This window comes from Scophthalmus maximus, chromosome 2, assembly GCF_022379125.1.
Source record: "Scophthalmus maximus strain ysfricsl-2021 chromosome 2, ASM2237912v1, whole genome shotgun sequence".
Classification (NCBI taxonomy): domain Eukaryota; kingdom Metazoa; phylum Chordata; class Actinopteri; order Pleuronectiformes; family Scophthalmidae; genus Scophthalmus; species Scophthalmus maximus.
The window spans coordinates 19,454,091-19,467,861 of record NC_061516.1 but is presented as its reverse complement, the minus strand read 5'-3'; the positions used below and the strand labels follow the sequence as shown (position 1 = coordinate 19,467,861).

At 38.6% G+C, this 13,771-nt stretch overlaps 1 protein-coding gene and 1 non-coding gene across 2 annotated transcripts in view; both read left to right on the top strand.

The window, feature by feature from the left end:
- Positions 1-11,411, top strand: part of LOC118301398 (gamma-aminobutyric acid receptor subunit beta-2) — a 50,251-nt gene extending 38,840 nt beyond the window's left edge. Inside the window, exons 6-10 of the mRNA XM_035626877.2 lie at positions 929-1,066; positions 3,944-4,096; positions 5,665-5,909; positions 6,621-6,761; positions 7,177-11,411. Of these exons, the coding sequence (XP_035482770.1) occupies positions 929-1,066; positions 3,944-4,096; positions 5,665-5,909; positions 6,621-6,761; positions 7,177-7,524 (1,025 nt within the window). The 3' untranslated portion in view covers positions 7,525-11,411. The remainder of the gene's footprint in view (positions 1-928; positions 1,067-3,943; positions 4,097-5,664; positions 5,910-6,620; positions 6,762-7,176) is intronic.
- A 610-nt stretch (positions 11,412-12,021) lies between these two features.
- On the top strand, positions 12,022-12,093 carry trnae-uuc. The gene has a single exon. It is a non-coding gene; the product is annotated as a tRNA-Glu (tRNA).
- Positions 12,094-13,771: the final 1,678 nt, after the last annotated feature.

Genomic DNA, 13,771 nt, shown 5'->3' with positions numbered 1-13,771 from the left:
TATATATAAAAGGGTTTCCCCAGTTACTGTATGGAAGGTTGTATGTTTAAATGCATTTCATAATTTATAGTTTTAACCGCCGTTTTCATTATTCAGCTATTGTCAAAATAAAGTGGCAAGACATCAGCGTGTGCCTTGCTTAAGGGTCCCCCCAAAAGAATATGTGCAGCGGCCGTCGAAAAAGGCATGCCGCTCAGGTCGGAGCTGCTTTCTCGCCCACCGTGGTTGCGCTGGACAGCTGGTGTGTAGCTGTGTGTGTGTGTTTGTGTGCTTATAGGTCGACGTTAAACAAAAAATCAGTTAACAAAATTCACCATGCATCATTTGTCCTGAATGTTTCCAAGGTTATTCCACGATGAAGCGGTCAACGAGTGTGAAGAGCACACAAGTGGATACTTTAAAATATGAAATAATATAAATGATAATAGGTAGTACAATTCGTGCTGGTGCTTAGTGGTAAAAATACAAAAAAAAAATATAAAGGTTTTTGAAGCACCCATGTTGAGTGAATAGTCATTACAAAGTTTCTACTTGACAGTGTCATGGCAATTAGTTCCCAGGTCAACCGGCTTTCATGAATTCTAACCAGTCTAGTCTGGTTTAGCTCATTCTTGTTTTCTGCAGAATGCAAGAGTGGAAATGTATCTGGCACTACTCAAGTCAAACTGTAAATGAATACACACAAATATTTAGAATAAATATATACGGTGCATGCAAGTCGTCCCTTCCTTATGGTTAACATCATATTTTTTAATCGGGGAAGCAAAGACCGAATACTGTGACGCTGTCGACAAAATGTGAAATGGTGACAAATGCAAACCTAATCGTGCTAAGTGATTTATTAACTGTAATGTACACAATCCAGATGGGACGTATGGGTTACGGACATGTTCCGATGGACCATTAACGTTACTGTGCTCTGTCTCAGATGGTTACACGACAGATGACATAGAGTTCTACTGGCGAGGAGGAGACAACGCCGTGACGGGGGTGGACAAGATTGAACTTCCCCAGTTCTCCATTGTGGATCATAAGCTCATCTCCAAGAATGTTGTCTTCTCCACGGGTAATGTCCTGAACAGATTGAAGTGCATGAATCACCCCAGTCATAAAAGAGACACTTGGCTCGTTACAACTAAATGCACACGGTGGAAAGCACAAACAGCAACTCCAGTTGAATATAATCCAGTCTAACATAATTATTATTATTACTATTATAATATTGTATTTCACTAGAAAGCTAAGAAATGTATTGATTTGTATACATTTCACTGTTTGCACCTTATTACGAACAATAATGCAAATATACGAACACACGTACAAACCTTCGAATGAAGGAATAACCTGGGAGACCAAAGACACCGCGACTTCCTCACCAGCAATTAACAAAAAGAATGCTGTCTGATGCGGTGAAATATTAATTTCTTTGGTATTTTCATATCATGAATTTGTCATGCAAGTATGCAATTGTAAGTGGGACAGTGGTTCTGCTGAATAGTCGCTCACTGTATTGAGTGAGAGCGAAACCATAATACAATAAGAGCATCGTGACTCCACCTATAAAAGCTTTTTTTTCCTGCATGGGACACGTCTTCCACTCAGCCCTATTAAAAACATAATGCTTACTGATGAATGCACAATGCCTGTATATGTGCCTGTGCATGTGTATGTGTGCACTGTTACTTTGCATGCAGCAGGTAAGTCAGCCCAAATGTGTCCCGGCAGTTCCTGTTCCTGATTTAATTATCTCATGCAAAAAATATGGTAGAGGGGGATTCCTTTTTAACGTGCCATCTATTGAGAAATGAAGAGCTCAACCTGGAGGTCACATAGAAATGCAGACATCAGCAGCATAGCTTGGACATTTATCCAATATGAGTGTCATAAGTGTCATGTTTCACTCCAAGGATAGGCAATGTCATCGTTGCCCTTATGAATGATGAATATTCACCATTGCCCCTCCGCTATGTCATTTCCTATCCAAGCTGTCTCCACACTTCATAAAGAAATAATCCGAGGACTCTCCCGATGGCTCATGCTAACATGAGCTAACAGAAATAGCAGATCTAAGTGACGGCGTTCCATGAACAGCTGAGGCTTTGTGAAAAAAAAAGTGCTATATAAATATGTGATGTGATGGCATCAATACAAGAATGCACACAGCTCATATTCAAAACCTTGAAACGAGCTGTTAGGCTTTCAATTACTTTGTGATGTCACAGGTATACAGTCACCGCCTTCAGCAATGCCCCAGCACTGTCCACCCAATAACCTCACATGATTCACCTGACATTTACTGTACTTTTTTATTCATTCTCAATTAAGGATTTGGTCACATTTTCAGATTTGTATCACTGTAACTCTCTCTTCTTACCTTTATCTTGCAGTTTTTAGTTTCCTATTTTATCAACATTGTTGTGGTATGAGTTACACTTGAACTGAAAACCAGCTATTATTATGGCTGTGTGTGTGTAAGTGTGGACTGCAAACTTGTTTACTTACAGTTAAGAGATAAAAATCCACCGCCCGGAGTCAGAGCTCAAAAAAAAGGATAAGCTGCTTGATGGATTTGTCTCCGTGGCTGGTGTGCATGTAAAGCATGTTTCGTACATGCACTGTAGTTTTCCACTCATGCAGTTCCACTTGCCCTATCACCTACCTTCCTTGTGACTCTCATGGTCTCAAATTCTCCTGCCACACACACACACACAATCCCTCTTCCCGGACGGTCTAGTAGCCGAGGAGAGTGAGCTGGAGGCAGGGAGAGAGGGCTCCACCACTCATGCATTGGATCTGGACGCTGCGACAGTGCTGACGGTCACGCCGGTTTTGCCAGATCATCCGGGCACGATGCACCGGTGTTTAGCTCCACACCAAATCCAGCGGGAGAATTTCAATACAAATTTGACCGTCTTGGTTCAGCACCAACTGATCATTGCCATTTGTATGTACCGGCTAGTTTGACCGAGCTGACGCAGTAAGCTGCAATCAGACTGACACAAAATGCGCTATTATTGCTAGAGCTGAAGAAAGAACCATTAAAGAGGAGAAGTAAAACTACATTTATATGGCCTTTGGTTTTAAAAAACACATATATCCTCTTATGGATATTTTAAACTTAAATTGAAACACTGGAAAAGGGTCAAATATTAGGCCTTTAAAAGATTTGACTCTTCTTCCTTATCCGTCCTCTTTTTCTGCATGACTGTCTGTGAACTATTATATATACTGCATGTGAGACTGTGTTCTAGCTCTTCTTGTGGTGCATCCCCTCATCCAGCTGTAGTTTGGTTGTGCAGCTAAAACCAAAAACAAGGCCAATTCCCCCGAGGAGATAAATGTGTGTGCTGACAGAGATTTCCCCTTACCAGAACCCTGTTGTGGGCCTATTTTTAAAAAAAAAGCAGAGATAAGCAAAAAGAAAAAGAAAAAAAAGAACCCCCAACAGACGAACCATCAAACCACTTCCAATGTTGAGCATAAACACAGGCAGTGGAGATCGGGTAATTCTGGCGAGTGCTGATGCTTCAGTTCAGTGGAGGCAACACATATGACGTGCTTCTGTAACAGACAACCCAGGAATGAGGAGATGTACTCAGGATGGGCCAGAGACCCTCTCACTGTGTTATAATCATTTAACAGGATGCAAATCTCCATTTTGGACATCATTCACCCCATATCCTACAATCATAAAACAAACTGTCTTAATTGAACCATTTACCACAGTGGTCAGAAGCCATCACCATTTTGTCTGAGGAATTTGTGGTTTTGCTTGGACGACTTGATTTCTGAGCTTATACTAAGGTCATCCAAATCAAAAAGCATAATCGGAAAAAAATTAAGTCCTGGAGACGTAGCATCCGTGGCAAGTTTGACACATTTCACCAAACATTGCCTCTGCTTTCTATTTCCATTTTTTTCCTCACCTGTCCTCTCTGTGCAGGTGCTTACCCTCGTCTATCCCTGAGCTTCAAGCTGAAGAGAAACATTGGGTACTTCATCCTGCAGACGTACATGCCTTCTATCCTGATCACCATCCTCTCCTGGGTCTCCTTCTGGATCAACTACGACGCCTCTGCTGCCCGAGTGGCTCTAGGTGAGGCTCACTGAAATACACATAATACATCTGATCGGTATGTACAAACAAGGAAGAAAAAGGCATTAGGTTGCTAAAACCTACAGAGGTATCTTTCAGCGTCTGTTGAAGTTCACAACATTTTTGTTTTGGTATCCAATTTCAGGCGGCAATTTCACTCAATAATTACTGCTTTGTGCCCTCATTTATTCCAGACTGGAAGCTTTTTCAATCATTAGAGAAAGCAGAGTACCACTGCGCTGATCTACAGCTACACTGTTTCACTCATTTTACAATCACCCTGGGTGGTAATATGGTCAAATGTTCTTCGCAGCACAAGGAGTGTTGCTTCTTGTGCTATTACGTCGTCCACGGACCTATTATGATGGATGACCAGGGTGATTTGATTCCACTCTGAGTTGATAGCCTCTGTGCTTTTTCAGAAAGTCGCAATTCTCCCCCGTCATCCTCAATTATGTAAACCCAGTCTACCATGTGAGGTTTGTATTGAGCTTCTAACTTAGTCCATGTTTATCTGAAGCTCCCTGTCTTTTTTACCAAAATCCATCCATCCAGCCTCATCCATCCTTCTACCCATCCGTTGCTTTGGTAGACAAGGCAATTTCACTGATTGAGGACTGAGCTGCATTTAGTGATCTAGGGGGAAAGCGTGTATGGGATTTAATGGGGGGAAAAAAAGGTAATGTTCCATAATGGAGGCAGGTCAGCAGTGTTGGGAAATATGCGGTCACCCCCCAATCTACGCTAGATCCAGGAACCACTTTGCTCTGACCTGGTTTCTGGCATTAAAGTGGACCTGTAATAGCTGCATCACATGGCCACGGTGCTGCAGAAATCCTTTGTTGTTATTGCAAAGCTCTTGCAGCAACAGCTTGGGAGAATTGCCGGAATCCTATTTTGAGCTACGGTCACCTGACTGCTTTGTGACAGCTGTATAATAATTTAGTAATTGTTTACTAGGACTCTCAGTAGAAATTGCCTTAAATAATCACGCTGCGTGTGCTTTTGAAGTAGAATATGCATGTGGGAGGAATCCTGAGCACAATAAGAGCTATGGAAACCATTATTTAATCATGTACAGACAAAATACACATAAGCTTCAAAATCGGGCTTGTCATGCCATGTATAATTCCAGCATATAGATAATACCATAGGCACACACACTATTGTCAACACACCACATCCAAGAGCCCATGCTCTGCAAAATATGAAGTACTGCGTGTCACTGACAATGAGCACAAAACTCAACTCATTGATATGCCAAGAGAGTCTGACAGTAGTTATACCCACAGCTTGCTTGGTGAATCTTTAGAAAGGTGTCTACAACTTTTCTCTGAAGGAGTTAGCCACTAATGAACAAGACCAAGGTTGATATTTGAATTTCAAATTGCTGCATCACTTCAGGCGTACGGGCTTTTAGCTTGTCTGCCACTCCATAATTTGAAGCCATGGGGGTAAGACCCACGGTTCAATTGATCCTGAACACAGCACGGACCTGGTGTCGGAGTCGATCACAGAGTTGATTCTTCTCAGTTTCTGTTATAATGATAATGGTCTTTCGCCATCAGGTATCACCACGGTGCTCACCATGACTACCATTAACACCCATCTGAGAGAAACCCTGCCCAAAATCCCCTACGTCAAGGCCATAGACATGTACCTCATGGGCTGCTTCGTCTTTGTCTTCCTGGCTCTCCTGGAGTATGCGTTGGTGAACTACATCTTCTTCGGACGGGGCCCTCAGCGTCAGAAAAGGGCAGCTGAGAAGACGGCCACAGCCAACAATGAAAAAATGAGGATGGATCCAAACAGGGTACCATTAGAGTAGCTTGTCTCTGTTGTTTAAAGACCTACAAAAACTTTTCCCCCCTAATTTCTTATTTTTTATTTTGTACAAAAATGCCTACATGTATGATGAAAATAAATGTGATTATGGACAGGCAAGCACATACATACGCTGGATAAGCTCTGTTAATGTCAAACTGAACTGAAGGCTCATGATGCTTTGTAAGAAGCTCAGAATTGTTATTGGCAGAGAAAAGAAATGTCACAAAATCCAAATGGAGGGTTGACCCAATGTTTCCTGCCCTCTGTGCGAAGTAAAGCCAGCCTAATAAGCTTCTCATTTTGTACTCCCAGCTGAAATGAACCAATTGCTTACTAGAGGATATACAAAACGGCCATCATCACATGCATATGGACATGCTGATATCAGTTGGATACAAAACACTGACTAAATTGAAAAGAAAAGGAGGTTGCATTAATAGCCTGAGATATCCAGTGACGCACAGACATGTGAATCCACTGATAGAGGAATAAGCGGTTTGCCTGATTCAAGTGCAGTTACAAAAACTGTGCAGTTCATGTCCACAAGTATTTTGCAGTTACTTCTGTACACAGGGATTTAATGATTATATAAAATGATTTCCAACTTATGTCTGCCTACACAAATGCAGCCTTTTTCCACAACTTTTTTTCTCTCTCCATTTTCTCAAGTAACCATAGCAATTGTGTTTACTTGCAGTGGCTGGTGGGGAGTGTGGTTGGCAGAGATGATACTCTATATGCCAGAATGAAACAAAGGGATCTCGAAGGTCATGACTCAATGTGGGAGCCAATCTTTGTGGATGACGCAGCAATTGGACTTGGTGATCAAAAGAATAAGGTATGAAAAAAACGTATTTATAAAAATATGCAAACTGCTAAATAACCGCATTTAATGCAATATTTTCTTATTATAAAACACTTGTCTCTTTTAACATCTACCAGCAATAGCAAGCTATGATACACTTGTGTTTTTCGCAGCAATAAGTCAAAATTAACTCGCTCTTTATTTATTTATTTTACATACTCATATATGTGTTCATAACTGACCCTTTTCATATTGCATATAAGGATTTCAAACAAAGTTAAATGTTTGAATATTCTGATATTCTGAAGAATGTATTGTTATTGGTTACCATTTTTTCCCAAATACAATGGTAGTTACTTTTTTGTTTTTCTAAAAGTGACTCAGAGATCCAGCCCCGTTGTTTGATAATAATACACTAGACAAATCTGACTTTTATTTCCTTCAACAGATGGACCCACATGAAAACATTCTTTTGGGCACCTTGGACATCAAGAACGACATGGGCATTTCAGAGCTGGCACTGGGTCTCAACGACCCACGGAATACCATGCTGACATACGACAGCTCGACTTTACAGTACCGCAAAGCAGGGCTGGCCAGGCACAACTTTGGTCGGAATGCGCTGGAGCGCCACATGACTCAAAAGAAAAGCCGACTACGGCGGCGCACTTCACAGCTGAAGATCAACATCCCAGACTTGACTGATGTAAACTCTATCGACAAATGGTCAAGGATGATCTTCCCAACTGTCTTTTCCTTCTTCAACATCATCTATTGGCTTTATTATGTCAACTAAAGAGAGAAAAGAACATCAGCAAGGGCAAGAACTAACAGCAAAAATATGTTGCTACTTTCTTGTTTGTTTGATTTTTATGTGATATTGTAAAACTGGGCTGAATTACTCCTATATATTCAGGACTGGATCCATCATATCTTGGAATTCCACATTTGCTGGCTAACACATGAAAACCTTATAGAAGAGAGATTACAAACATATAAGGTGCCTGTTTTACATATTTTATGAACTGCATATCCTGACATTTTTTTAGTTTGCATATTTTTTATGTTTTTATTGTGTTAGATTTACAATATATCCAATTAATTGCCAAAATACTAGCTAGAAACAATTCAACAAGTTGACATTTCACTTTTAAATGTTCGCTAACTTTTACTGACACTAGTCAAAAGTGCTGATGTAAATTTGAAGTCAACATGTTGTTGTTTTTTAGATTAATTATGCCAACAAAACAAAATATACTGTTACTACAATGAATTTCATACCGATATCACAAGGTCCTGAACTTCAACTTTTTTGGTACTTTAATATATTAGAAGCACGATATAATTTACTTCTAAGCATTTTTTAGTTCATACACCATCTTGAAAATAAGTCATTAAGTATGAAGATCATTCCAAAATGTCATAATGTAAAGAAGCAATCTGGATTGTTCTTATTTTTTTCTGTCCACTGTGTCAACTTTTTCAAAGAAAAAAAGTGTGAAAAATATGAAAAAAAGAAAATATACTTTTTTTTTTCCTCAGCAAAATTGAATTTACTTATATATTGTTATAATTATCAATGATGGATTTTATTCCAAAGCACATTCAAATGGAAAAATGTCTTTGGGAAGGACTGTATCGGGAAAAAAAAGTAGTTTAGTCTTTAAATAACTGTAAATGTATATATCTACTGTATAGCATTTATTGCAGGGAAAATATGACCAACAAAATGTCTTTTTCAGTGCTCTATTCTCACTGTCTTGGGAACTTATTTAACAGATCAAATTGTTTTTATCAGCTATGATAATTTGTTCATTGCTCAAGAAGAACACAGGATGAATCTCGACTATTCCACAGAATTGTGAGAATGCATAAAAAGCACAAATACATCAAATATCAGGTGTTGACGCTGTAATTTATGATTTTTTTCTTTCTTTTTGTTTTCTAAAGTTCATACTTTATATTGTATCTCTATATGTACTTATAATATTATAGGTATAAAACATAGTCATATTGTTTCCAGATTTAAAATATGGTTTGACACATACACATGAATCCAAAATTACTCTACAGAATATAATTGCAGATTATTTACTAATGATCCTGTGCTTTTGACGATATGTACAAAAGATTATTGCACACACATTCTTCAAAGCCATGGAGGCTGCATCGTAGTTCTTCTAATACCTTGTGCTTACATTGGCTGTCTTGAGAGGAACCTAATTGATATGACTATTATTACAATTCATGATTAAAATCAAAAAATACAACTAGGGCTGCAATACACAAAGGGTGAAATACCCTTCTCCCCACAGATTTGTGACACGTGTAGTTAAATAATCCTCTCTATGTAAATTCAACATCATTGATTGAAGGGTTAAATTTAAAGTATCATGGAAGTGTGATGGCTCATATATGAAATTGTGCCAACATGAGCGTCAGTACAGACGTGGAAAGGAAAAGGGCGCGACTCCAATCACACTGAAATTTAGAACAAGTAACTGGAGCTTTTGTCTCCTTTGAAAAAAAACACAGATCCGACACATGGCATTATTCCTCCAGGTATGCCATTCATTTTCATACCTAACAATAAGTTCCTGATTATTTACTTAAATGTAGCCACCTGCAGTTGTCACTGCATGATCTGTACAGTAGTAACTCTTGATATTCTGTTGAGGCCACATTCTCCTTTCTCACAGAGTTGTTTCATTTCAATGGTTTTTTTTTGTGATCAATTCAACTCAACTAAGTATCCATACATATGTAATTACAGTATTATATTAAATAGGTATGTTTGATTGGTATTGCAAATATTATTAAATGTATTTAACTTTTTTTAAAGAGTATTCATGCAAAAGTACAACTATAAAAAAAAAAAAGACGGTCATTTTCACAAGCACTGCCCAACAACTGACGTGTAGACTCCTAATAGCGTGCACAACCTACAGTACAGTCCACTCTGGTTTGAACCAATGGTTTTCACTGGTGTTTACAATCATCAAAATGAAACAATTTCAAACAAATTGTTGTTTCTTTGTGTTTGTGTTTGTATAGTTCTGGTAATTGTGAAAAGAAAATTGTTCTTTTCATCTTTCTATTCTTTCTTTTTTTTCTTCTCAAACACATGAACCTGATTGAACTCAAATTTGGGCTCTTATACTAAAAAATATATTTAAAAAGTATGTACATATCAGATATAATATCATTAATTAGAGTGTATTACTCTTGTAAATACCTATAAGCTTTGTATGGAAAAAGACTAAAGGACCTTTTCAATATCATTTATACTGTAATGTAAAGGGAATGCAAAGGGTGATGTGAAATAATGTAAATGGTTTATTTTTATTTAAGTGTCACCTGATCTCTTTTCTTTTTTTGTTGTTTCTCAAAGCACATTTCTTTGGTTTTTGCCAAAATGTAATCATGTAATCCATGAATGTAGTTGATATTCTTTTGCAGCATCTATTTGCTGTGATGTGTCAGCAAAACTATAACGATTTCTTGTACCGATGATCAGATGAAACAACTTAATGTGCTCCACCTTTTTCACACACACACACTCACACACACACACACAAAGGGTCAAGTGATGAAAAGGCTAGTGATGTTGCCTTTGTATCAGCCCAAAATTCAACCATCTCAGGTCAGCACAGTACACACTGGAATTGTACATAAGGAAAAGTACCTTAGTGAGCTTGTTTCAGATGTTTTCTGTTTTTCTCAGTTTTTTCCCCCCGTTTTTTACAGGGCCCATAAATCCATACACTTTACTCATACAGTGGAAACAGTATCTTGTACAGCATGGACAGAATCTAAAAACTAAAAATACTTAACAAGTCATTAAGGTACTAAATCCACCCTAGCCATAGAAAAGTATCAAACTACCCAAAAAAGATATATTTCTTAATCTCCAGTATAAAACTGTATGATGTGGTTTGAGTGTGAGAGTATGTATGTTGGCCAGAGGCACACTGGCAACTGGAAAGAAAGGTGTGCTTCATAAGTTCTACACTTTGAATATGTGTTTGTACTTCACAGCGCTTTTTTGTTGCATATACTGTATTTTTATACTTCTATACTCCAGTGTAAAAAAGGCAAAAAAAAAAGTTGTGCGCACTGTTGTTTGGCAAAACCTTGTAAATCCAATTTTGACAGTTTTCACATTTATACTATACAGAATTACAACATTGTCCACTGGGGGTTCTGAAAAACGTATTGACATGTATGTTTACGAAATCCCTTCATAGTCCCTTGTATAAAGTACACACACAAAAACACATGGTTGTAAATGGTTTGAAGATGCCCCCCCCCCCCCCCCCCCAAGTCTTGAAACTGTAAAGTTTTTGGAAATGCAAGGTTTTCATCAGTCTTCTGTGGAGAGCAAGGACAGACTGACATCGTAAAAGCCTAAAATGACACATGTTGGTGACAGAGTATGTTTGCACACACTCACAGAAGAAGCCTTAGCCTCCTGCTGCCCTGGACTTCACACCATGCAGCATTAATCCTTCTTACCCTCTCAACACCCTCCACCTTGAAAAAATCCTTGTATGTGCCACACACGAGAACATTCCTAGAAACCCTGAGCTGTACCCTTCTTGAAGATAAACCCTGTAAAAGTCAGTGTCCATCTTTACTATGAAAATGAATACATTGTCAATAAATATTGTATACAGTTCTAAATATGTGTCTTTATTTTAACTTGATTTAAAGAAAGAGAAAACTGAGAGAAATGAAAATGCACTTTTGTGATGGATGGAACGTCACATTTGGAAAAGTTTTTCCAAACTCTGATGAGTTCCTTGCTAAAGTTGGATTTATGTGGATTTTATTAAACATTGTTCACCATATTACCTTGGATATGAGCTTGTTAACAACTAATATTTCATTATACTTCACTTTTGGATAAGTTATCAAAAATTTGTCCAGTAAATGGTTTTTCAAACAGGTATATTACAAAGCTTTCACTTTTACACTCGCCAGCAGTGAGTTGCTAAATTGTCCAAACCACTGTTCATGTATTTGCAATTAAGTTCTGTTCAACAGCAGATTCTTGTCATCTTTTTGACAGAGCATCTTTTTTTTTTTGGCTTCCTACGGTAAATATGACTCATTTCAAATGCTACAGAGAGTTTACATATGCAGAAATGTGCTGTCAAAGGTCAAATGAGCTTGGAACAAAGCTGATTGATTTGATTTGGGCTGTGAAACATGAATCTTGTCAAGAACCCAAAGTGATTGGGTAGTTTCTATTCTTGCTCACTTAAACAAATGTACTCCATATGATTCAGTGTCCCATATGGTCTAGTGGTAAGGATTCCTGGTTTTCATCCAGGTGGTCCGGATTCGATCCCCGGTATGGGAAAATCTCAGATCCTGAATACCACTTGGAATCATTAAGATAGATAGAGAGATACTTGAATTGTTGTCTTAAAATACACCTGAATAAAATATTGCTAACAAAAGAGGTCAGAAGCAAAATTGCCAAGCCATGCACCTGAAGCCCACAGAAAAACAGGATGACCATAAGGACCTTCGAGTTAGGAAGGTTTCTCACTGTATTACTCATGCTAAAACTGAAGATGGGTAAGGCCTCCTAGTTGTGGACATGATCAAATATTTCAGGTATAAAAAATGGTAATGCTGCACACTTATAAACTGTGCAGTTTTGGCCCCAGAAAGAGTCATGTGTACTAGTGTTGTGGTGGGAGAGGGGTACAAAATGTTTCAAATCCTGCTACAAACATTCCCACAAGCAGAGATTCTAACGAGTGTGGTTTCTAGAAGACAGCCGTCAATATTGACTGCTGATATGAAGTAGCACCACGTAGCTTCACCTTTCAAAATATCTGAACTCCACTTCTGAGGAAATTATGCCAAGAGACGTCACGAATGAAAAAAAAAACTTTAGTGCCCCTGGGCAAGACACTTAAAGAGTCCTATGTTCTCGTGGAAGCTGTTAATTGGGAGATGTTATGCCATCTCCTGCTTAGAATGTGTATGTCCAAATTGCATACGTAGCGCTGTGTAAACCAGCTTAATCAAAAGAATTTGCCTCCCAGGGCAACAGGGATCTTTTTTTTAAATTTGCATTGTCTTATTCACAGGAGCACAGTGTGTTGCTGAGATTTGAAATTAAGCCACGGTGGTGTAGGGAGCTCTGGTTGCTCTGGATAGGGGGACATGAGTCATGACTCAGAACTGTGGGCAGGCCTGGCATGGCAACAGAGACATTAGAGTCTAACGCAAAAAAAGCTCCTTTTCATCTTTCTCCCACAACACTCTTTTTTGCTCATCACCCACACCCTGTGTGTTTGTCTGTGCATGACCCACATGTTTTTTCTTCTTCTTTTAAATCATCCAGTGTTTCAGATTTAACTGACAAAAGGGAAGCAGTGTTTATTTAGCCAAGATGTTAAGCCGGCATTATTGTAAAGGATGACTCACCCATGACAGATATATGTAAAAGCAAGTGAAGAGGATGAGACACCGAAAGGGTGCTTGATAGGGTTGTGCCATCACTGAGGCAGATGTGATAAATATATCAATGCATTGCCAGTGACCTACAGCCTGCCTGAATATGATTCTATGCAATTCAATACAGGACATATGGTTTGATTTTATTTCTAAACTAACTAAACACATGACGTTTTGATGTCACATTTATTTCTCTAGTTCTGCAACTCAGTCAGCATCCCATTTATGCTGTTTCATTTTGACTTCTTAGACACAAGTTCAACATAAAAAAACTCGAACAAAAATCTATATATTTTTTTAAATCAGCGCTAGACCTTGCCTTTAATCAGTCGATCGTCCCTGTTCTGTCTGCAGAAGCAGTTTAGAGAGGACGAGTCAATCTGAATAGGGCCTTGCAAAGTTGTTAAACACGATGCTTCTCAAGTTCACCCAATTGTGTAAATGACTTTTGTTCAAGAGACTTGCTTTAGCAACACTCACAACCTCGCTGATCAATGTGTTGTGTTGCAGAACCAGGGGGCGGAACATTTACTGGCAGGAGATCCAGACACAGATTGTTTGCTATA